The 26,815-nt window shown below is 38.1% G+C and overlaps 1 protein-coding gene across 2 annotated transcripts in view; it reads left to right on the top strand.

The window, feature by feature from the left end:
* The window catches only part of LOC120771006 (myb-like protein Q), a 113,843-nt gene that overhangs the window by 29,199 nt on the left and 57,829 nt on the right, over positions 1 to 26,815 (top strand). For both annotated transcript variants that reach the window (XM_040098768.1, XM_040098767.1), the window contains exons 3-5: positions 9,363 to 9,667; positions 13,108 to 13,180; positions 17,612 to 18,783. In XM_040098768.1, coding sequence (XP_039954702.1) covers positions 9,363 to 9,667; positions 13,108 to 13,180; positions 17,612 to 18,783 — 1,550 coding nt within the window. The remainder of the gene's footprint in view (positions 1 to 9,362; positions 9,668 to 13,107; positions 13,181 to 17,611; positions 18,784 to 26,815) is intronic.

The following is a 26,815-nucleotide window of genomic DNA, read 5'->3' as shown; positions in this document are numbered from 1 at the left end:
TTTAATATAAAACATGTCTATAATATTTATGATCTACACTTATTGCCCTTCTCAAGTAGACTTCTATTTTATAGCAAGGCATCACGGTTTGTAGTTTCAAGCAGACTCTTTTTACACTAAAAATACATACTGAGTTTTACTTTGTTCAGGCTAAATAAGAACACACGGCTACCAAAACAAAACGGATTACAACTTTTTTATAAGTTATAGCCTTTTAATGAACTTTAACTACTAAACTAAAAATAAATTAAATAAAATCGCCAATTGACTGCATGATTGAATTAATCGCCAGTAGTCCGTGCCCTTGGAACTGTAGAGCTGTGGCCTCTAATTACATTTGAACTTCACATTCTCAGGTCGTCACTTTTTATGAGTATGTTGAGTCAGTTCGTTTGAAACCTTTCCTGTTCACAAACTAACAGCCCAAGAACAAACAAGTTCTTGGTAAGTGACGTCTCTAATCGTGTGTTGGGATAGGCCTATCAGAAACACCATTTTCAACAATATCTTCATAAGGTCAATGTCTGTGAAAATGTCTATTATATCTTTGTATATAACAGATCATGTGTATATTTGTAGTATACTCGTATTGACATAACTAAAATAAAGTTCACCAGTAGGCATTCGCAATGTCTATAGCAATAGGTATTTAGTCCAGCAGTGAATACTTCTAAATGGTGTTTCTTTTAGTCCAAGAATTTAGTTTTATTATAAAGATAAGGGTTTGCCAATATTCTCTTCCAAAGCGCCAATCGTCTTGGGCTTAATTGCGTAGACAAGCGACTTCACATAACACCACAAAAAGTAGTCGGCGTCTTGTAACCAGAAGTCATGCACAACAATTGCCTCCAATTCCGGCATGAAAAAGTCATTAGTCATGACGCTGTAGAGTTCCCCATTAACTGTAACATTATGATCTACTTCATTTTTAAAGAAATATGGACCATTGATATCCTCTGCTAAATCACATCAAACAGTGAGTTATTGGAGATGTAACGGCGTCTCAACAATGGCTTTTGGATTACAAACACTTCAAATGGGAGGGTTTTGTTTGTGAACATACCCATTTAACAAAAAGTAAGTTCAATCGTTGAACAAAATTTTGAGTGGCCATCTCGTTTTGGGCCCATTCACAGAACAGGCGATGCACTTAACAGTCGTTCGGCAATATTTATGCACGAAAGCGGATGAACTCATTCGAGTCTTTTTTGATACTCTGCTCTATAACAGTAATAGCGTTTTCGAAGCGCACTGTACTGTGTCTCCGAGGATGCATATTATCCAATATGATCCAACGTGCTCGAATAAGTTAGTTCATTATGGATTTCAAACCAAACAGAGTATAAATCAAGTAACAACTGTCAAAAATACCAACTTTGAAAAATGTATTGTTTCAGAGAAACCCACAAGTCTAAAAACACACGTTATGTGAAGCACGATTCCTACAATCAATATGATAAACCAATTGTAATATACCTCTTAATAATATTCTTATCAAAAATCCAGGTTAAGCTTCTTATTTTTAGTTTTAAAAATACTTCTTTAAACAGACTGTAAAATTCACTAATATTTAACCGGAGAGCTTCAGAAAAATATTAAGAATATATTTGAATTAGTTAGCCATATTAGATACGCTTTGTAATGCCAATAAACACAAAGAGTAGTGTGACATAGATATGTTGACTTTCTAGATATCCTTTTCGTACCCTGAACTGGATATATTAGGTTTATTACGAAAAAGGTAACAACCGGGACCAACCAGAACCATATAACCGTATAAAATACATAGATAAATCAGCGTGCGAGCCGAGTTAATTTAGTCATGCCCGTTTGTCTGCTTCTCAGTTTTTGTTATACCATTCTGAAATTCTGCATACGTCCTTTTCTAACCAAGAAGCTGCACATTTGTATGGAAAGCTTTTTTGTTTGACAAAGTATCTTCACGAAATTTGGCAGATAATAATACCCAAAGCATCGCTACAATCTCTGAGCATATTGTCATGATTGGAAAACTATAACATATGGCCGCTCTTCGAACTGATCAACTGATCGATCGAAATCAAAATATAGAACTTTTTACGCTCCGTGGAACCGGTTTTCAATCAATGGAACAGATAAAACAAAATTCGCTGAAGGCCATCCCACAAAGTGCTTAAGAAAAGTGTTTCGCTAAAAGTATTACATCTGGTAGGGATTACTTTGAAGGCGACAAAATAAATATTGATGAATAATAAAACATTTTTTATTTTAATAATAAAATATTTTTGCGTCTTTGTCACAATGTAATCCGGATCAGGAGGCAAACTGTATCAGAAGTCGGTCTACAGAAAATTGACACTACTAATGTTCTGCATTAGTGTAGAACAGATTCATTAGGCAAAATTCTAAGTGTACTAAAATGGACTTTAGTTTATCAACAATAAGATACCAACTATAAATATTTTGCCAGATTTGACCCGGTTTTTCTAATTTTACTCTAGTATATCATCTGTTTAGAAAGTCACATGTTATTTATTATTTATTAAAGGCTCTTGAATTTAGACATGATTTAGAAAATAAAAATTTTCACGTAAATATTTAAATGATGCAGAGATCCTTAGCATAAGAAAACATGTTTATACACTTCTCTTCAAGAAACAGGAATATAAATTTCAGTCATATTTAAACAGTATCGATTTGCATAAGCAACTATGCAAGTACTTCGACTTTAACTGAACTTTTTCAAACAGAAAATGCAGAACAACTTCAAACTGACATTAATACAATAAAATAAACATCCTCCGCAAAAGCTGTCAGCGCCCGCCATGACCATTAGAATGATTTATTGCTAAGTCATCGCCATTACCAGTATTGCCAATGCCCGGCCTCTTCTATTGTTTCAACCTCTGTGCCTTGCGTTTTGCATGCCGCGCATTTTCCAGCAGCCAACGAAGATGACAATCCCGAACTGTCACTTTGTGTGCTTTTTTCCTGTTTCGGCGACATTTGTTACCCACAAAAAGAATACAACAAACGCAATAAAACATAAAAGCAACCATGAAAAGGGTAATAATATTTAACGAAAGATTCAGCGCCAAATAAAAAGTCAAAAAAGCATGCAAAATGCCGCGCCGCTATGCCCACGTGCTGAAAGATTGCCAACCAGCGAAGCAGTTAACCCATTCAAAAAGTTCGAGCGCACAAAAAATCGACGAAAGTTGGCAAAGCATTAAAATAGATAGAAAGTATTCGATAGAGCTTCGCTCCAGCTGAATGCCAGTAAATTGTAAAGAAATAAAACAAAATGAAATACTACAAGCACTGCAGGCGATGCGGAGGGGGTGGAAAAAAAATGTTTGCGCAAATACTTTTTTGGGCGCTTTGCGACGTGACTTTCTTGCGTTTTATGTCCTTTGAATGCGCACACACACGTGCATACACATATACTCAGGGATGTCGCTTCAAATGGCGTATTGATGCGGTTGGCTGACGACGCGCGTTTGGAATGGAAATCAGACACACTTTTTATTGCGCCTTTTTATTTTACGCTCATTATTTTATTGTGTTGGCAAAGCGGTTTAAATATATTTATTTAAGAAGTTCCTTTATTTTATTTCTTTATCAGAGGCCATACTACGCACGTAATTCAATTGCAGTGATTGTTGTTGTCGTTGTCGTTGTCGGTGGCATGTTCTATGCAAGGCCCGAGGGAGTATGCTAAGCAACTAATTCTTGGAAAATAATGCAGAGAGAACACACTTATACACTTATAAGCATTCAATTTTTATTGCTTGCTTTAGTCATAATTAAATACGTTACTCATACGCCCTGGCAACCAAATTAAGACAATCAAAATAATACATTAATTTATATTTTTGTTCGGCTTTTTACAATAACATGAAAAAAAAATTATACGTTTTTAATTATTTTTGCTTTAAAAATCGTTTCTAATACAGTTTTAGGGCGATTGAAATTTTTCATTGTCGATGGTTCTACCCTATTGTTATGAAAAATTCCTTAAACTTAGATTTGGGTTCAATGAACTCGGCACTATATGCCAGTTCCAATTTCATATTTTCGTCGAAAGTTCGTACCAACAAAGTCATACCAACAGAACAGGCTCTCGTATCGTAAAGCTACAACAAGCAAAGTCTTCTGCCATCTATGTTATGCTAGTGGTATGCCGAAAGCCCTTTTTATGTTGTCATACTTTTCGTTGCCCAAAAAAAATTCCATTGAAGCAGATACGAAATGGTAAAGGGATATTTGACCAATAAATATCATTTTCCAATGATATAATATCTGGAGAGTTTTTCCATAGATTCTTCGAAGTTTTGGCTGAAAGTTCTTAAATTAAATTGGGCGAGGCAACATATTAATTACCACAGATAATACGAACAACGGTGATCAATATGATAAAATGAAGACGTAGCATTATTGTCAATTTACTCGGAAATTCAACACGACATTTTTTACAATTCATGGAATTCAGTGCCGAAATGTAACACCCTATGTTTTATTGATATTTTTTTAAATAAGCAATGATGCTGCTGTTGTTGATGCTGATGAAATAGGCTACTATCTTCTGTCGTCTTTGGTGTGAGATCTGTTAGGTGTAGTGTGTCAATTGGGATAATTCTGCAAACTGAAAGTCGTTTTGGATAGTAAGTTTTATCGTTAATAAGCGAGGATCCTGTTGCATCAGCCAGTTTTGACATAGTCTAAAGCTAAAGATGCGTCTCATGGAAAACTCTTTATATAATTGACTGGAAATGTATCTGCCAAGAAAATATTTTCGCATCGGTTATCGGTTCCGCTGAAAACCGCTACTCTTCGCATAACTTTAAGACCTTTCGAGCATATCACCCTTATTCGTGAAAGGCGTGTCATCGTAAAGACTGCTTTCAGTTTACCAAGATATCATATATTGCTACTGTGCGATGAAGCCTCGTTTTCATACAATTCAATTTCAGTGGTTTTGGTTTGATTTGGTCTATGGCAATCCTTTTTCCTCGTCGTACAAAGATTGTTTGCAGGCTAAGGGGTTGCGGATGGGTGGGGTCTCTTAAATTACTTAGTGTACTTATCTTTCAAAACGTTGAAGCTAATACCATGTTCCCACTAAAATGCTTAAGTGATTAGATTATATTTAATATATTCACATATTTAGACTAGTCAAACTGAAGTTTAAGATTTTTGAAACAGCTTTTTTTGATCTTGCAAAATCTAGTAGCTATTTAAATGTGGCGGCAAAGCACTGATAACCGACAATTGGAACTTAAGTGTGCTCTGCCTAATCCACAAAAAGATAGACCCTACAATCTGCCCCAACTACTGTGGGATAAGCCTCCTTAACACCGCATGTAAGGTTCTATCGAGCGTATTGTGTGAAAGATTAAAGCCCACCGTCAACAAATTGATTGGACCTTAACAGTGTGGCTTTAGGCCTAGAAAATCAACGATGACCAGATATACATTATGCATTAAGTCTTGGAAAAGACTCGTGAAAAAGGAATCGGCTCATTCCACCTCTTCGTTGATTTCAAAGCTACTTTTGAAAAGGATCTACCTGTATGCCGTTATGTTTGAATTTGGTATCCATGCTGTGTAAACTGACGTTGACCAAAAGCTCCGATAGGAGCCGTTCGAAACCAAATGAGGTGTCAAACAAGGCCACTCCCTATCGTGTGACTCCTTCAATCTACTGCTGAAGAAAATAATTCCAGAATAGAGAATGTACAATATTAAAAAAAAGTGTATAACTTAGCGTCTTATCTTCGAACCAGCATTAACACCAACAACAATGTCAGCCTCGAAATGCAGCGAAGAATAACTCTTGCAAAGAAGTGTTACTTCGGACTGAGTAGGCCGTGGAGAAGTAAAGTCCTCTCTCGACGACCAAAGGCCAAACCTTATAAGTCACTCAACATCCCCGTCCTGCTATATGGTGCAGAGGCATGGACTATGACAACATCAGCTGAACGGCGTTCCGAATTTTCCAGAGTCATGTGTAGAAGTTCACGCAAGTGAGGAAAGTTCTCTGATCGCCCTTCACTTGGGAGTGATGACGACCACGGCAAACGAAATAAGGACTACGATTTAAGGGCATGCACCTGGAATGTCCGGAGCCTTAGTTGGGAAGGTTAAACTGCCCAGCTGGTTGATGTCCTCCTGAAAATAAAGGCTGACATCACCGCCATCCAAGAAATGCGAAGGACGGGACAAGGACAGAGACGAGTAGGTCTTTGTGACATTTGCTACAGTGGCCATATAAAGCAGCGCAAGTTTGGTGTAGGATTTGAGGTGGGAGAGAGACTCCGTCGCCGAGTAACACTCCGGTGAATGAACGTCTAGCCACAATCCGTATCAAAGCGAGGTTCTTCAACATATCGCTGATTTGCGCACAAATCCCGACGGAAGAGAAGGACGATGTGACCAAAGATGCCTTCTATGAGCGCTTGGAGCGCGCTTATGAGAGCTGCCCCCGCCACGATGTCAAAATCGTGCTTGGCGACTTTAACGCCAGGGTGGGCAAAGAAGGTATATTTGGCACTACGGTCGGTAAATTTAGCCTCCACGACGAAACATCCTTAAATGGGTTGAGGCTGATTGACTTCGCCGGGGCCCGAAATATGGTTATCTGTAGTACTAGATTCCAGCATAAGAAGATTCATCAAGCTACCTGGCTGTCTCCGGATCGAAAAACTACCTACCAGATCGATCATGTTGTGATAGACGGAAGACATGTCTCCAGTGTTTTAGATGTGGGTGCGCTCCGAGGTCCTAACATCGACTCGGACCACTATCTTGTTGCAGCCAAGATTCGCACCCACCTCTGTGCAGCAAAAAACGCACGACAACAAACACAAGGAAGGTTCGACGTCGACAAGCTGCAATCACAACAGACCGCCGAACGATTTTCTATTCGGCTTGCACTCCTGCTCTCTGAGAGCACTCGTCAACAACTCGGTATAAGGGAACTGTGGGACGGCATTTCAAATTCCTTACGTACAGCTGCAACCGAAACCATTGGTTTTCGGAACGTACAAAAGAACAGCTGGTACGACGAAGAGTGCCGTGCTGCAGCGAAGAAAAAACAGACTGTCTGCCTCGCAACGTTACGATCGACCACAACACGTGCGGGATGGGATAGATACCGAGAGTTGAAGAGGGAAGCGAGAGGCATTTGCAGACAGAAGAAGAAAGAGGCCGAAATGCATGAGTACGAAGAGCTTGATAAGCTGGCCGACAGGGGCAATGCTCGAAAAATCTACGAAAAAATGCGGCGGCTAACTGAAGGTTTCACGACCGGAGCATACTCTTGTATAACCCCCAAAGGTGAACTGGTGACCGATGCCCAGAGCATACTTAAATTATGGAGGGAACACTTCTCAGCCTTCTGAATGGCAGTGAACGTACAACGTCAGGAGAAGGAGAACCCGATTCCCCAATCGATGACGATGGAGCAAACGTTCCGTTTCCCGACCATGAAGAAGTTCGAATAGCAATTGCCCGCCTGAAGAACAACAAAGCGGCGGGAGCCGCTGGATTGCCGGCCGAGCTATTCAAACACAGAGGCGAAGAACTGATAAGGAGCATGCATCAGCTTCTTTGTAAAATATGGTCGGACGAACGCATGCCCAACGATTGGAATTTAAGTGTGCTATGCCCAATCCATAAGAAAGGTGACCCCACAATCTGCGCCAACTACCGTGGGATTAGTCTCCTCAACATCGCATATAAGGTTTTATCGAGCGTATTGTGTGAAAGATTAAAGCCCACCGTCAACAAACTGATTGGACCTTATCAGTGTGGCTTCAGACCTGGAAAATCAACAACCGACCAGATATTCACCCTCTTCGTCGATTTCAAAGCTGCTTTCGACAGCACGAAAAGGGGCTGCCTTTATGCCGCGATGTCTGAATTTGGTGTCCCCGCTAAATTAATACGGCTGTGTAAACTGACGTTGAGTAACTCCAAAAGCTCCGTCAGGATCAGGAAGGACCTCTCCGAGCCGTTCGATACCAAACGAGGTCTCAGATTAGGCGACTCCCTATCGTGCGACTTCTTCAACCTGCTTCTGGAAAAAATAATTCGAGCTGCAGAACTAAATACTTAGAGAAGGTACCATCTTTTATAAGAGTACAGCTGCTGGCGTATGCCGATGATATTGATATCATCGGCCTCAACACCCGCGCCGTTAGTTCTGCTTTCTCCAGACTGGACAAGGAAGCATAACAAATGGGTCTACCAGTGAACAAGGGAAAGACGAAATATCTCCTGTCATCAAACAAACAGTCGTCGCACTCGCGACTTGGCTCTCACGTCACTGTTGACAGTCATAACTTTGAAGTTGTAGATAATTTCGTCTATCTTGGAACCAGCATTAACACCACCAACAATGTCAGCCTGGAAATCCGACGCAGAATAACTCTTGCCAACAGGTGCTACTTCGGACTGAGTAGGCAATTGAGAAGCCCTCTCTCGAAGAACAAAAACCAAACTCCACAAGTCACTCATAATTCCCGTCCTGTAGCGAAAAGAAGAAACGACTGGCGCGCTGTTGTTAACTCGGCTATAATCGCGTGAGCGGTGTCTACGCCAATTAAGAAGAAGAAGATAAGCGGTATCTACACCAATAAGGAAAAAGTGCAAAAATGGGCGCTTAGTTCCCATTAAACACAATTTTAAAATCTTATTGATTCCTTCATTTAATATTATTCAAACAAAACTCCAACTAAATTATCGGAATAAAACTATGCAAAAATAGATCTCGGAACGTATTTAATCTAACGCCTATTTTCGAAATAGGACTATAACTTTTCAATCAGCGAGACTAGACCGAATATGTGTGGTTAATATGGGAACTCTAGAGCCTTTTTCTGTTAACCTTGTTTCCAAAAATTTGCGTAAAATCCCTTATGAAGCAGTATATCTTAGGCGCTTTTGAAAATCGAACTTACAGTTGAGCGGTAGCGTGCAAGAATGTTATATTCAAGTAAACGATGGAGGAATATGAATTCCAATTTTTCGGTAATAGGTTCTGTACCCTAGTACTTTGGCAGGCGTTCCGTAGCTTTCCATCGTTCTGTTCGACTTTGTGTTCTCTTCAGACAAATTCATTTCCTTATTATTTAATAATTTTGGTTATCATTTACTTATATTAGTAAAATAACACAGAATTATAAATAAAATAAAACTGTGGCAGAATTTTTTGCATGAGAATGTAAAATAAGCACGTCCGAAATTCCTAACATGTCTGCTTAGCTTTGAAAACCCTCATAAAGGAATATACCACACAAACATAAAAACGGTTAAATTTCTTCCCACACACCTACCGTTCACATACGTGCCACTTATTCATTTTTTCTTCTTTTCATCAGCCATTGCAGCACCCTTCGAGTATTTCGAGGATCACGACCAACTCTCCTACGACTTGGATACCGAACAGTCAAAAGCCAAATATGATACACGTCTGCTGTCCGAGCAAATGTTGAAGTTGGAAAAATCCACTGAACGGTACGAAAGTGCTGACAGCCACGCTAACGGCATAGGCAACAGTGCGACCAATTCCGAACTGGACGAAGACACCGAGTCGGAAGCAGATGCGGATGTGGATGATTTGCAACCGCATGAACGTGCGGCTTCGTGTCACAACAATGGCCATAAATACACACACGGTCAAAAGGTAAGTCACATTGGAGTACATAAGTCTAAGCCAGCGCCCAGACATGCACAAGCAGGCTTTGTCAAACACTTGGGTAATGGACCAGTAGGGATAATCAAAGACGAGAAACCCACTATAAGTTGGCTACTTTAAAGATTTGTTCTCAACATAGATTATAACTGCTTGTATGTATAGTAAGTATCATTCTTATAATATTTTAGAAACGGGCCCTAAGGGAAAACGATCACTTGTCAGAAATGCTTTGGATTTCATTCACTTCAAAACTAGAAACAAATTCTGTTGCGAAATTTTCCTACAAGGTTCTTATACAAATGTGTAACGGGTAAACTCGAACAAAGCGAAGGAAAAAGTCAAAGCACAGGTGTGTTGTACCTTTTCACTGTTGACGTGCTGCTGTGGCATATGTCGGCTTGCGCATAACAGCCCTATAATTCATTGTTCTGCTTTCTCTAATCCCATACTCCCAAGAGCGCACCGTAATACTCAGGTGATTATACCCTCACACACACATGTTAGACGCTGATGTATGCATGGCGATTGGGCTTTATTGTGGCTACTTCCACTTGCGGTACTTAACTCTGTTGCGATAATTCCTTTAGTGAGACTGAGATCGAGTATTTATAAAATGAAAACTAAAAGTGTTAACCGAGTAAACTAGCACAACGGATCCCACTTCTTTAGATTAAAAGAAGAGAAGCTTAAAGTCTATAGTAGTGCAATTGTTTTATAACAATTAAGACAGTCGGGTTCACCCAGATCTATTTGAGATATCCAGTATCAATAAAAATTGAGTTGCCAATCTTTCTTACACATGGTGGTTAAAAAATCATCGACCAGCCGGTGAAAGAAGTAATACTGATCAGACAAATCAATAAGCAAGCTTTGAATTTTTATTTCAACTCGACACAAAGTACACTCTATACATACATATACGACTGAAGACCTAAAATTTCCTCGATTGGAGGACTACATCACTTTTTGCTTGAAATCGTTATGCTCCCCAGTGATTACTGTTCAATAATACATAGAGACTAAGAGTTTAGAGAAAGGGAGTAACTATTATGATTTCTGTAGTCAATAACCAACTTTTGTGTTTGCTCATTGAATAAGGTCGACGCAACGAAGAGAGTCCAAAGACCAGAGAGTCTACATATATATTAAAATTAAAATTATTCGGTGCAGAAAATATAAAGGTATACTTTTTTTGACAACACTAGTGCTGTAATCTGACAACTGGCAACTTTATCTTAAAGTCAGGCATTTTTGATGTTACACAAAGCCAGAACGTTTCAACATGCGACCGCTGTTTGTGTTGTTTACAGTAACTTAAAATAGTCTTATCGGTAAAAAAAATTAAATTAAATAGTAAACATTTTCGCGCGATTATTTTTTACCACACTCGTCACGGATTAACTCAGTAACAGTGTATCAATGAACTTATGAAATTTTTAGCTGTGAAACTCCAGCTGGTATGATGAACTCACGATGAACGATGGTATGATGAACTCACTCGAGGTCGAACATCACTCTAAGACGAATTTCGTGAAGGTCGTTCAAAATCAGTTATTGTTCGGAATCTATTGACGCTGTGCGCAAATTAATATTTCAAAGTCGTCATGTGACCTATCGTGATATTTAGACAACTATACCTGCAGACATTAGTGGGACATACATTCAATATTACATAAACATTTCATTGGAGAAAAACTTTTTACTCGTTGGATCAGATAATTTGTCAATCCCTCAACAAGAGGCTGTAACAACGTGACTGACGAGAATCGTGAATATATACATACTATACGTACGAGATCGCAAGTAAACAGCAGACGACTGTATGGGGTTTTCAAAATTATTCAAATCCAAAAAAAGAGTGCCCAAAGCAACTGATTGCCCTTTTTTTAGATAAACTGAACATATCGCAATAACGCCGCTAGAAAAGTACAGAGCATTCTGAGGGTACACAACTATTTGTTTGCCTGTTCTTTCCAAAAATTGGGAAAATCAACCACCGAAGACAAATCTCTCTTGACCACGATAATGCGAGTTCTCAAACATCAACTGAAACAATTGCATTTTTGAGCACTGAAATTATCATCATGAATTAGCAACCGTATAGTCCTGACTTAGGATCGAATGGCTTTCTTTTCCTCCGGTACAAAAAATAAAAAATAAACTCAGATTTCAACGTTTTTCCACACCTGAAGAGGTGGTTGATACCTTCAGAACGCAAGTTTCAATCCGTGTGGCAAAGTGGCTCGACTCATGCAAAATTATATAAATCTTAATGGAGTATATTTTGAAAAACCATAAAGCGAATTTCGATTATTAAATTTTTTATTAGTTCTCTAATCCCAAATATAAAATGCACTATTTGTAGTGCATATTTGTGTCGTTGAAGAGAAGATTTCAGGACCCAATTTTTTCTTAATCGCTCATTACCTCCCGAGAAGCGATTGTTTAAAAGCATCCTTTTTGATTTTAATCAGAGGGATTGTGTTTGTTAAATACATTTTCCAAATTATTATAAACCTCCTTCTAAAATACTTATTTAACAAAAAATTACATAAGTCTGCTGAGAAAGATTTATTTTCCTTTTTTAAAGCGACATTTGTGAGAGATATTGAGTTAGGTAGCTAGGTAGGAGTGCTGCCAGGTCGGGCTCAATTAGCATTAGAGGCGTCATATTGAAGCTTTAACATGAGATCTTTATGTTCTTGTGATCTAGTTTCATCGTAAGACTCCAATTATTCTGTGATCTCAATGAAACTACCTACATATATCCGTTACGCTTTTATAGACATTTATTGGTTTGTTGCTTTGTAGGCTCCAAGTATTCTGTGGGGTTTGTGATAGATCAGAGAAAATAGAAAACTTTTTCTATTTCCCTTTCAGCTTGCAACTAGTTATTTGTAAGATGCAGATTCATTTTCAGCGCATGTTAGCATGGCATTACCCTTTTGTAGTATCGGTAAATCTGTGCACACCTTTTCTAAACCTATGTAATAAGTTCATAGTTCTGGAACATATCTGATTCGTTATCTTGCATTTGATTATTGATAGACATCTTTGGTTTGTAGTGAATAATTGGTCACGTCGATAATTTTTCCATTCACGTTAATTGCGTTTTAGTTTCCTGCATCGTCAGCAGATATGAAATTTGCCTGTTCTCCTGGAGATAACTCTCATATGAGGCCTTAAAATCAAAGTATGGCAGTCTCCGGTGAAAAATAAATTTAAAAATTAAATAAAAAACTTCTAAGTTAATAATTGTAAGCTGAAGCATTGTTTGCTAATATTTCCCTTCATAATATAAGTTAAGGGTTCGAAAACTTAAGCCTAATATCCGAGAAGTCAACTATAAGTTTGTGCCGAGAAAATTTTAGAATTTTTCCATTTAATTACTACTTACCAATTATAGTATTTTTTTTAATATTTTACAGGTACCGCGAATTGATCCTTGTGAAGTTTGTCTGTGCATGGATGGCGAGATATTTTGCTGGTGGGAACTATGTTGTAAGTACACACCAAGTATTATTATTTTTGCGCAAATTGCGATTTTTTTTTATAAAACAAGGAGAATTTAATGGTTTTTTACTTTTCAATTAAAAGTGTTTGTATTAATTATTTTGTGACTGCATATCCACCCAAAAGCCCACGCGTTTTTAACTTTTCGCTTTGACGGCCTTAAGTACACAAGCATACACCCACGCACACAAGCAATCGGAAAGAACTCATAGTAATTTACTGGTATTCTATGCCTGCCGGACATGTTGACGTTGACAGTGACAGCTGACAAGTTAACAGCACAAAAAGCAGCGCGAAATGTACGAAAGAAATACAGTTACAGCTCAACAAGTGAACATTCTTCTGTGCCTTTATTCATTCTTTTCCCACTTTATGTGAGTTATGAAAAACTTTATGCGACGAAAATAAAATTTAATCCGCGACGCACTTAAATTATTGACTGACCGATTTCGTATTCGCGCATACACTGGGCCTAGAAACTGTTGGAATGGAGTCGTTCAAGTGGAGAAAATAATTTCGTCACTGGTGTTGCATGTCTCCGCATTTTTCTAGATATTTATTTATTTTCAGTGTTACTTATAAATTTAGCTACATTTCGTGTTATATTCTTGATTTACGCACTTTCGCTTTGTCGATGTTGCCCTTTGTATTTTTGCTTACATTTGAGTTTTTATGCTAAAGCGCTCAAGCGGCTAACTTGATTAGGCACACTTCATTGGACTAAGCTTTCAAAGGCAGCCTATTTTTGGCGAATCAGTTAGCAGTTAGGAGAGCAGCATATGTCATATATTCTTAAAATTAATATATCATGCGCTTTACAATCGACAGTAAGAAATTTAATAGAGTGAGGGATATGAAAAGTTTAAGGGTAACCCAAAAAGAGAAAATACACACACTGTGCGAAAACGTGTCAAGTGATGTCGTATAAGAAGTCTAAATGGACGACATATAAGTAGCAAGGGTGATTGGTTTTCAACTTTCTGAAGATATTACAATGTTTTTTTTTTTAATAATTTGAGAAATACTGCCCAGTTGATCGTCCTTAGTGGGAAAATATCCCTTCCGTATCCGTTTCGGTTATGTAGATCTAACTGATATTGGAACGAACGTATGATTTCATTTAATAACTCATAGTTCATTCAATATACTTACTAAAAAGCATACACTGAATAAATATTGAAAACACAAAAATTCTCAAGGAGTTTGAAATCCGATTATTCTAAATTTTTAAGTATATAGCTAACGTTTCCAAAGCATGGAAAATTTGTCAGCTTCAAAACCAATCTCTATGTCAAGCTCTATATACAGAGTTTTCCAATATGACTGACATAAATTATAATACTAATAATTAACTAATAGGAGTCAATACCATCAATACAATTAAAATTTATAACATCACTTACCTACACGACTTCTTTTGCAGGAAAGAGTTAGTTGAAAAAAAATTTCGAGTAATTTTGCTACTAAAGAAGTATCGCTAAAGACCTCTGATTTATTGTTAACCTCACAAGAAGTAGTCTAATGGTGTTAAATCATAACTTCTTAGAAGACATTCATTGTCACAATTTCTTCAAATAATCGGATCTCCTAACTTTTCGCGCAAAAAATAAGTTGTGGGGTGGGCACGTATCCCGTTTTGTTGGAGCCAGATTTTGTCGAGATTCTTCCGGTTGCGGCCATAAAAAGTTGGTTATCATCGATCTGTACTGCTCTCCAATGATAGTAAAGATATCACCAGCTTCATTTAGAAAGAAGTACGAACCTATGATTCCACCAGACCGAAAACCACACCAAACTGTCAATTTAGGTGAATTTAATGCTTGTTCATAAATAGTTTGTAGACAGTTTTGTTTATTTACCGCACCAATCAGATTTAAGTGAGCCTAATCGGAGAAGGTGGCTTTCTTAAAAAGTCGTTATCATTTTCCAGTTATTCAAATTCAGCAAATTCAAGACGTTTACAGTGGTTCAACTGCTTCAGTTCTTGAGTGGGAACATTTTTATATGTATGCAAACCCAACACCTTTCTCCAAATCCGCCTGATTGTGGTTTGAGATAGTCTCAGTTCTTGAGAACGTGTTGGAATCGACAAATTGTGGTCTTCAGCAACACTCTCCTGCACGGCGGCAATACTGTCATTACTTCGAGATGTTCTTTGTCTCATTGGCACTTCAATAATTTGTAAAGAAAATGTACGCTCGAAATTGTCAATAATTCGAAGAATAGCGAGCACAGGTGGATGATTATTAGGATCATAAAATAGCGAAAGCGCACGAAAAATTGCGATTGGAGAAAGATTATTTTGATAATAATATCGAATAATTTGTAAACGTTGTTCTGATAAAAATGTAAACATTATTGTATACAATGAAAAAAATACATCCATGAAGTGATTAAAGTCCTCGTTTGAGGTGGAATCGAAACTCAAGCACTTCATACGATGACTATATACCTTTGCGGCAGGATGGTCGCAGCTGAGTGAGGTACTAAAGTTCAAAACATCCCAAAAGATTAACGATGTTTACCTCCAAGATAAGAAAAGATCTGCTGAACTAGTTGCCATAAACAAAATCCAGGTGGATGCTAACTGTCAAAGTTTAATGGAGGAAGGTGGGGTGGAAACTTCCAAGCCCCCCTCCCTGCATTACTCAGCTTATGAAAGACAGAGTTTGGAACATATCGACAGTCATACCTTCGGCGAGCCGGGAGACTTTGCCGAACTTGACTTTAGCCGTTTCAACAAATTTTTTATCTGCTCAAAGTGCTTCGTCGACTTACATATGATCAATTCTATGGGAGTGCGCAAATGAAATCCCTGTTAGGATCGAGCTTTCAACTTAACCTAACCTAACCTTGGCATATAGAAACTTTAAGGAACGGTTACGTTAAAAATGAAGGAGTTTATTTCAAAGTGCTCAACCGATAATACACTACTGCCTATTAGATTAGACACACGTTTACTTTTACTACAATTATTTTAATATTTATTATTTGAATGATGATTGAAGAAAGTTGACATGCAAAAACATTGACTTTTTAATATTTTAAAATTTCAAACTTAACAAAATTGTGTTTTTCAGACATTTTCTTAAAACTACTCAAAAAATTTGAATTTTCTTGCTCATTGGAATAGACGCACTTAGGCTTTTAAATTTTTTAAAAGAAAAGTATGTTTTTTTAACTTAAAGTTTCAGTTCGTGTTGTTATTTGATTTATTAGAAATAAAACAAATAATTTCGATAATGAGTACTGCCTCCTTTGTTAGTAATAACTTCATATATCCGGTCCTTCATATATTGATACAGGGAATCTATGTAGGTCAAGGAAATCTCGTTCCAAGCACGTTTAATAGCTACAGTTAATGTTTCCTTCCTTTTGTATTGCTTTCCACCTTCGTATACCTTCCGTGCTAGCTAGCCCCAAACATTTTCAATTACGTTAAGATCGGGAGGGAATGGTGGCCAGGTCATGACATTAACGTTTTAACTCAAAATAAACGACTTTACAACTCGAGCGTTATGAATGAGAACATTGTCTTGCTGAAAGATCCAAGGAAGTGGTACAAAAAACACTTAATTTTGGAAATACGGGCTCCAACAATGTTCTGAAGCAATCAACGTTCATTTTCTGATAGATAAAAATCAAGCTAATTGTTCCATAATTCAGCAAATTGTGATAAAGATATTGAAAGTCATCAGGGTCATCTAAATTAAAACGTTTTTCATGAGTAAAGAGAAGTGAACGCCAATCATTAACACGGGTGTCAGATTGCTTCACGGTTCTGGAGCTGCGTTTTATCTGTTTTGGCAATGTTTCGATTGAATGGTCCTTGGGAGTGAAGGAAGTATATTTTTTCACGTTCCAATAAGCTCATAATAGTAGCTTTTCCCATTTTTAATTTAAATGTGGATCGAAAAAATTTATTTGTTTATATTTAGTATATTCTCAATAGAAAAAACTGCACTTGTTTACGCAAGACAAAGAAATGTCTGCAGATATTTCAATGATCAACCGAAAGCGCTCGTGATTGCCACAGAAACGAATTTTGTGCTTCTCGCCCCTCAAGTTTCGAATACTAAATTTGCAGTTATCTATTTTCTCCTTTGTCTTTTGTTCCGTAATTTTTTGTTTACCCAAAACTGGAACAATATTTTAAAAAAAATTTTCAAGAAGTTACTAATTAAAGTAAGAGATTTGCTAATGAAAGTTGCTATTTTTCCCAGACGAGAAACGCCTTTTCTGCGACACAAAGCCGAACGCTGTATGCTCTTTCCTTGTAAGAATCTATCAAGACAAAGCCTAAACCATCTGAGAAATAAAGCAAATTTCTAATATTTATTTATAAACTGTGAAATTGATGGCTTCAGCATTACTAATCCTCTTTTACTTTCAACTCTTTCCCTCTTTTGTCATTTAAAGCCAAAAAGCCTGGAAGCCAAATCCCAGCCGAATATCACGCAAACCCACAATACGACACTTCCACTGTCAGATTGAATGCGCTGAGCAGTACTTCAGGCACGACAGTCCCACCCACCGTTGACACAGTGAAGCTGCAACAACAATACCCGGATCCACGCCCCTACGGCAACACCTTCGATGTAAGCGCACCGAAACATGAACACCTCACTGAGAGCAGTAAAAGCAAGCAACAACAACAAACACAGGACACAACCATCTCCAGCTCCACCGTCAACGGTGGCATTAAGCCGTACGCGCACGCCACCAAATCCTGGCAGAAGAAGAAGACCTACCAACAGCAGCAGAAACAAAAACACGAACAGCAAAAACAACACCAACACAAACATGCACACGAGCACGCCGCATACTATGCCTACCCGCCGTCATCGTCGGTGTCGGCCAGCAAAATTCTCAGTTTCCCGGAGAACTTGCCATCTGTGTTGTATCACGACTACCGCACCGAGGAGCATCAGCACCATCAACATCAACATCACCAGCAGCACTTGAAGCATCAGCAGAAAAAGCTACAGCTGCTAATGCAACAGCAACAACAAAAGCGCAAACAACAAATGCTACAGCACACACACGGCACGCGGAAGGGTGGCGAGCACCAGCCACCACAATATCAACACGACATTTTTGCGGGAAAACCGGCCCCGGCGAGTGCATATGGCTCATCGCCACCAGTGTACACGGGCAGAGACAGCAGCAACTTGGAGCTGAGCGCCGACTGGGGGCTGGTTGGCGGCAATGAAAACATCTACGATGATGCCGAGGCCGACAGCGATATACTCCCCGAGCCGCCGACAAAGAAACCGAAAATGTCAGCCGCAGCAACAGCGGAAGCAACAACAAGTGCTGCTGAGCTGGTAACAACAACTGCTACCGGCAATATTACTGCCAGCCAAATACAGCTGGCCGTTGCTGTTGGCGCACAAGCGGCCGGACACGTGGGTGTGCAGCAGAGTGACAGCTTCGTCGGCGGCAACGAGAAGTCATTAAAAATGAATGCTGCTGATGCGTCGTCGCTTTCGCTATCCGCATCTTCCCCCACTTACTTCACGTCAACAACAACATCATCAGCTGTGGTTAACGCGGCCACACCAGCGAATCCAGCGTCCAACAAAATAACGGTAAGTGCAACTTGTATGTACAACTCTATTGCGTTGGCGACCCGACCGGCACGTGGAAGAGGCGACGGATGGCTCCATCCGCAGTGAAGTGAGTGACTGTGTGGGCGCTTGGGTTTGGTATTCATGTAATGCGACTGCGAATTATCACGGGGACAGCTCATAAATTCTTCGCATTTGAAGTGAAGTGGCTAAACTTTGTGGCAATTGCGCTCGTCGGTGCAGTTTGGCGAGTTAAGCGCTTTAATAGATAATGTCAATTGCCCTTCGCTTGAGCACCGACCTGGGAGTATTCGTTCTGAATTTTGCGAAAGTTCATGGTTGATCACCTTAAGGTGCATTGACGCATAGCGATAACCCTTTTCGTTCATTAAGGTGATTTGAGTAGATAAAAGCGACGCAAATATGAAATCTTTTGACCTCAGTTTAATTTTGAACCATCGCTAAACCCTTTGAAGTTACATAGATATTTAGCAAATTAGTTATATCCTTGTTCGTCTGTCCTTCTGTATATACGCGAAGTAGTCCCAAGTTTTTGAGATATAGATCTGAAATGTGGAAAACTTTTACTTTGATTTAATAACTGGACTTAAGCCCGTAGAAGCAAAGCACATATATCTCTAGATCTCCGGGAGTTATAAAACCACATAGTAAGTGGTAATTTCCGTCCAATGCAAGAATGAGCACCTGGAGATCTCCACCTCACTTTCTTCCACACGAACGAACTCAATCTGATAATAAAGTAGTTTCTAGTGAGGATAGACAGTCCTTGACTAACTTCGAGCGCACATTTAGAGTGCCTAGCACCAGAACTGCCGCTGTTGTTGTAGTTAATGCTCAAGTCCCTATAAGGGCCTACACTTCGAAGCAGTATATCTACTGCTACCTCAATGGCTACCGCTTTTGTCTGTAATACAGTGGTCCGGTAGACTAAAGCTAAGCTTAAGGGCGAGCTCCTTAGAGAAAACTCCTTCTCTAATTTCTGTCCATTCTCCAACGACTTTTCGTCTTCCACGTATCTCCCGTCAGTATGTAAGCAAAAAAAACACAAAGAGTAGCCGCCGCGACACAATGGTTCAAAACTTGGACGGATTCAGTTTCAATAGCGTTTCGGACAAGGGATCCACACACAAATTCATTGAACAACTGTCTGTGCAAAGAGGAAGAAATCGTTTAGGTGCGTCAAAAAGAAACTCTAACTAATTAAGCTAGAAGAGAGAGGTGTAACTGACCTTAATCTTAAAAGATAGCTTTGTTTAACCTACAAATAACGCGTATGCTATGAGGACAAAACTGGATGAAGCCAAGTATTTAATCCATTGGCTGTATCGATCTTACTTCGTTTGAAAAAGATAAAGAAGCTGTCGTACGTTTGGTTCTGTCGCTCAGAAATAAAACTTCTTGAGTTGGATATTAAATCTTGACAAGGCGTCTTGAATATATCAAATCTTTTGAATATCTATATGTGTGAGGTCCAAAGAATTTTCTTCTTGATTTCGTAATGGCGGGACACTTAGGAAGGAAGTGATCATATGATTAGACTTCATATTTTTCCAAGCAATATGCCTACCACGTGAATACCAATGGGACAACTAGGAAAAATGTGAATGGTGCTGAGGGCGAAGAGCTAAGGACCTTTTACTATTTAACGTTGAACAGAAATATCTTAGGATTGTACAAATGCTAATAGCTGATCAGAACTCGCTATCTGAAGTGTAACCTGTTAAACAAGCTATATTAATACGTTCTTAAATTTTGCATTTTTTGAAGCTGTTCATTGGCTGGAGTAGCACTATAGCATATTCCTGTCATACAAACTGAACGATCAAATCCTTGTATGGAATCTTTTGCACTTCTGAAGTGTATTTTAGCTTCGGAACATCAACCCAGAAAGAATCGTCGGAGACCCTATAAAGTATATATATAAATGATCAGTATGTTGAGCTGAGTCGATTTAGCCATGTCTATCTGTCTGTCTGTCCGTAAGTCAGTCCGTTCTTCCGTCTGTCTGTCTGTATATATATATACGAACTAGTCCCTCAGTTTTTAAGATATCCTTTCGAAATGTTGCAAACGTCATTTTCTCTTCAAGAAGCTGCTCATTTGTCGGAACTGCCAATATCGAACAACTATAACATACAGCTGCCATACAAACTGAACAATCGGAATCAAGTTCTTGTATGGAAAACTTTCACATTTGACAAGATATGTTCACGAAATTTGGTATAGATTATTTTCTAAGGCAACAATGTTATCTTCGAAGAAATTGTTCAGATCGGCTTACTATAGCACATAGCTGCCATACAAACTGAACGATCGGAATCAAGTTCTTGTATGGAAAACTTTTGCATTTGACAAGATATGTTCACGAAATTTGGTATAGATTATTTTCTAAGGCAACAATGTAATCTCCGAAAAAATTGTTCAGATCGGATTACTATAGCACATAGCCATCCATATAAACTGAACACATAGTTACTAAAAGCAATGCACCTGTGAATGATATATCAGCTTCGGTGCAGCCAAAGTTAACAATTTTTATTTTTTTTATTTTATATAAAAAAATTGTAAATATCTAAAGACACAACAAATAAAGTTGTCTGAACTGTCTAGCGGCTGATATGCATATAGAATATATACATAAATTTCGTTACCTACATCGTTGTGAAGTAATTTGGCATACAAATTTTTATATTTTTGACAATAATAATTAGAAATTTAATCGTTTTCACAAAGCGTGTAGCTGAAATAGCAATTGCCCTTTGCAAAAACTTGCAAACGAACACACACACTCCCGGTACATGCCCAGCTGCCAGGCTTCATCAATTTCATTTACGCTAGATTGACAATAATGATAACGGCAAGCCATAATACACGTTTAGCAGACAGACGGAAGGAAGAAAAACGTCAGCCTTCATTTCCTTTTTTTGGCTGCTGCCGCCGCTGACTTTGCACAACCAACTCATAACCATTGGCTTAACATCACAACTAGCCACACACACACATATACACCCTCGTACGAAGCGAGCACAAAACCATGACCAGCAACAGTGTCGGCATTTCGGCGGTAAACGGCGGAAAAGCGTAATGAAAATGGTGAAAATGGTGAAAATGAGGCTTGAATTCTGCCGGCGCAGCGACGTGTTGGTGCGAAGATCACAATCTGTGATGGCACTAAAAATAAACATTACACTTGGCTTCTGATTAATTGAATGAATACGACAGCGCGACTGACAACGTCAGCAAAGTTTGGCGAAGACGAATTAAGAGTTTCCCTTTGGGTTGGTTCAGGGTTAGTAAGCAGTTACATAAGTAAGTAGTATTGTTGAAAAGAGGAAAGATAGGAAATTATTGTATGTTATGATTTAACTCACAACCTCAAATATAAGAACCTGTATATCATTCAGCTAACATTTATTTGAAGTTATGTGAACAGTAACTTAATTAAAGATATCAATTAGTTGATAAAAGGTTTTTCATTAAAAATTGAATTTCAACCCAAATTAAGGAAATTTTACGCCATAAGATTTTGGTACTATATGGTCGCTACTACCTCCGCGGACCGTAGAAGCACCGCTTCTTTGTAATACCAAACCCCTTAGTATGGTCCAAGAATTCTTCATACATTAATAAAGTGCTTTGAGTCTATCACATATTTGTTGAGGCAGGGATTATTGATTCGAGCTAGTTATGTTGTCTTTCCGAAGGTATGACAAAAAGGTGCTTCGACTTCAGTCTAGCAAAAGCTGGACAGTCGATTAGAATGTTTCCACCAGGCCTCGAGACGATTTGACAATTAACATCACTTTCAACTTCTAACCTCAACTCCAAAGGATAAAATGCCCAATTCATAACCAGTCTTGTACATATATAAAGACAGCGAGGTCAAAGGTAATATTGCTGCTCTGCTATCGAAGTGGATTCTCAGGTTTCTGATGGCAGATATACTTTTGAGCAGTATATATACTGATACCCAACTAAGTCAAGAAGCTTACTGCTCCCTCTCTTTCACCCCGCCCGAGCAGTGGTAGGCTCGGACCAAATTATCAAAGATGCACTCGAAGGAACGAATGATTTCAACGCGTTCATCAGAGGGACTATGCATGTGAACAGTTTTCCTGAGTCTAACAGTAACCTTCGCAGCAAATTTAAAGTGTTTATATATAGTATATTTCGACATCATGATAATGGCACTTAGAGCAGGATTATGACAAAATGGATAAATTTTACCCATTCTCACTATTTGAAAATCAATAAAAAAGTGGATGCAACCACGTTATCTTCCTTAAGAAGATCTTTTATGGTACATTCCGTAAGCTTCTTTTGCTTTAGAATATGAAATAATAATGGAGGAAGAGTTGATACGGTGCAACTCTGAGCCAAAAGTAGTGGCAATCGAAAGCTTAGCGTCCATATATATCGAATACGATATGATAATATCGTTCCTATCCACTTCTTACAAAATGTATCTTTCAATAGAGATATTAAAGGTAGATTAGATTTGTTCATAGATGCTGATTTCTCACAAAAAAGGAAACGAAGGAGCCCACTTTGAACATTAGTCCTCTGAGAACACCAAAACTGCCAGAGTGATCGCCTGACTTTTATAGATCAACCAAGAACATTCATCCTACTACAAATTTTTAAAGGATTCCAACCACTTTGCCAGGTTCGCCGATAGTGTGACTGCAGGGATATTATTATTTCAGTCTGACAAAAGTGCAGCTGATAAGCCATACTGCTTTACTGATGTGTAATACACCGTTTGTAAGCCTATTGGACAGTGCCCATTCAGAAACCTATGATGCGAAATGAATCTTACTAAGGAGTTCAGAGAACCTCTTGAGTTACTTATTGGCCCGAAGTATCTCTCAGCCGTACAAGTTTTGGTTAATAACCAGCGCTTGCCAAGCATATGAAAGGTCCAACTCTAGAACACAAAGTGTCAGCAGAGTACCAGCATGATGTTAATCAGAAGAAATTAACAATAATCTTAACAGCTCTAATAAAATTACTCAACACTTTGCTATATTGTTTAGGTATATTGGGTATCATTGTTAGACTTGCATTAAATCTTTTGCAAAAACGACATTGAGTAAAAGTTGCAAAGTACATAGATGTTTGACAGCGTAATTGAGAACCCTACATATGTACGTCAACCACATCATTACCAGTTGAGACACTATAGGCTTACAAATATAATATTTGGTTACAATGGTGCGGTCCTCCATGAAATCGTTTCACAAGGTTAAATAACACTGTTCAACAGCATTTTTGGAACAGAATAGCGACCCTATAATTCTGAAAGGGTATTTTGAGTAGATCATTTTTGTAGAACAAACTTATGGTCCAGCACGTCTGAGTTTTTTTTTACAGTGGGTCAAAGTTTTCATTTTTTGGTTGAAGGGAGTATTATACTATATGAAAAAAATATTGTAAGTTAATGTCTGAGAGAATTCTTATGGTCAGAGTTGTATTGTGGAATTGTATGAAGATTATTTTTGGGGAAGATCTTAACCCTCTAACTGGTTTCTTTATGGGTCAATTTGACCCTTTTTTCGAGAAAATCAAAAAATATCCTTTAAAAAAGGACATTTAAGGATTAAAATATTCTACGAAAATGTTTGGCGGAAAATTTCAGTGGGGGTCACCAAAGACACCATTGTTGTAAATAAAGCTCTTTACGATTGATAAAAAAATTACACGCCAACATATACAAAGGAGGTGAAACGTCGTCAAGTTCGGCCGGGCCAAACACTGAGTTCTCGCGTCTAGTCAGCTGTGACTTACAAATCGGGTGTGATAAAATTAAGCATAATTGACTTACTAAGCAGTACATATAGGGTGTGATTTTTACTAAAATTAATATAAAAAAAGAACAATTAAAGTTTAAATAAGCATGGCGGATTCTGTTTGCAAATTAAGAGATTGGTTTTGTTTTATTTGTGGACATTTTACGCACCTTCAAAGCAGAAGAAAAATATTCCCTACAATTGAAGAACCATATTTTCTTTTTTTTGGAATACGATTTTTATGTGAAGCTTGGATACCGAAAACTGTATGTACTACTTGCGAAAGTGGTCTTTGGACAAAGGCGGTACTAAGGCGCTGCCATTTTCTGCGCCTATTGTATGGAGTGAACCTGAAAATCACAAATCAGATACATGCTATTTCTGCGTAAATTACAAATTTGGTAGAAGCCAAAGGCATTTTTGTTCTACAAAAATGATCTACTCAACATACTCTTTCAGAATTATGGGGTCGTTATTCTGTTCCACTCAAAAAGTCTTCATTTGTTGGACAGTGTAATTTTTAAAGTGAAATTTATTATTTCATATCAACACTAAAACAATGGCTTAACAATGCTAGAAGAAAAACTAATGTTATTTGGTCACAATCTCAAAAATTCTGCTATTGAGAAAATTTCGCAATATCATATCGACTTCATTTAAAAATTCCGGATTAGAGTAACTGCTCAAATTTGTTTACCTTTGACAGCAAAAAAGTTGCCTTCAACCTGTTGATAAAAGCAAATAGGTATTTATTAGCCAGTTTCAAGTGTCAGCTAGCCCATACAATTGGAATGCTTCGTTAAATTTGCATATTTACTTAACTGCTTGTGTTATTGCTTCATTAACACGTCTCCACCATTAGCACACTCACACTCGCTTTCGGGTACTATTCCAAATAGTATAACACCATTTAAACATTTAGATGTACAAGTATATTAGCACGCCTCCCTCGGCTCTATTCGCATTCAATTGCCGCCAAGCGTCTTTCAAGTTGTTCGGCTTATTGTCGGCACCCGCTGCCCCTCGTCGATTAATTCCAACAGCCATTTGACCTTAATTAAGCGAGAAATGGACATTGGCCGCAAACGTTTGCGATGAGCTCAATTGCTCGCTCGGCTAGCTTCAAGTGTTTCGGCTTGCTTAGCTTCAAGGCCGTTTTGCTCATTCTGCTCTGCTTTCGGCTTATTTCTTGTAATTTATTTTTATTTTTTGTGGAATTTGTTGTGGATATTGTGCAAGAATTATTAACGTTTATTGTGACACTTTCACGAAACATTAGGCGACTTTATGAGAAAAAAATTTTTGTTCATTCTAAATTAACTCGACCGACTTAGGTTCTTTGATGCTGGAATGAGAATAAAAATATTAATATTGTAATAGAGGGAAATTATTAGTTGCAGAAAGGAAGGACAAATTGAAAACGGCGAAATGGAATTTGTATGTATATGTATTAGCCGACAATCTCTTTTTAAAAATGATCTTCGGGAAATGCTATTGCTTCTTTCGCTCCTATCAATCAATCTGAAGACATATTTATAGCTGTGTATTTGGTCTAATGGTAGTGATTTTTTTCCTGCATAAAATACCAGCTTCGATTCTTCAATCTACAAATTTTTTGTGAATTACTTACTTAAATGGAAGTGAAAACTTCATTTGGTATTATCATCCCCACGTGGGAACGCTGTACTTTGTACGGCTTATAGAGTCAAGCTTACAAGTGTCCTATTTTATTAGTCCTTAATTGAAAGAATAAAAGGACATCTTATTAACCAAAATCACATTATAAACCATGACATATAGTACTATGGAATTTTATTATCTCTCTTCAACAAGATGTTCGCGTTTGTCAGAGATAACATTTACCAAATTTAAATTTAAATTTTATTCCATTGATGAACTATCCACCATCTGTCCACTAAACTGAAAAAGTTTGGAAGGTCTAAGTTACTGTGTAACCAAACATTTTTTGACAACACGACATATTATTTGTAGAAAACGATACTCTCTGACTTTCACTAAGATACCTCACAGATTGATCTATATTAAATATGCAGCCGTCGGCACTGAAGTCCACATATTAAGTACATGGCAACTTTAAAAGTTATGGCCCGATTGTGAACATTTTTAGATGTGCGACTTCATTTCACCCCAAGATGGGCACTCATAGTCCAATTTTGACATCACCTCCCACAGCTTTCAATACCAAACCCTCTTGGGAGCAAAGAACATGTTTACTAAATTTC

The sequence above is a fragment of the Bactrocera tryoni genome, chromosome 3 (genome assembly GCF_016617805.1).
Source record: "Bactrocera tryoni isolate S06 chromosome 3, CSIRO_BtryS06_freeze2, whole genome shotgun sequence".
NCBI lineage: Eukaryota > Metazoa > Arthropoda > Insecta > Diptera > Tephritidae > Bactrocera > Bactrocera tryoni.
This window is presented reverse-complemented; position numbering and strand designations above follow the sequence as displayed.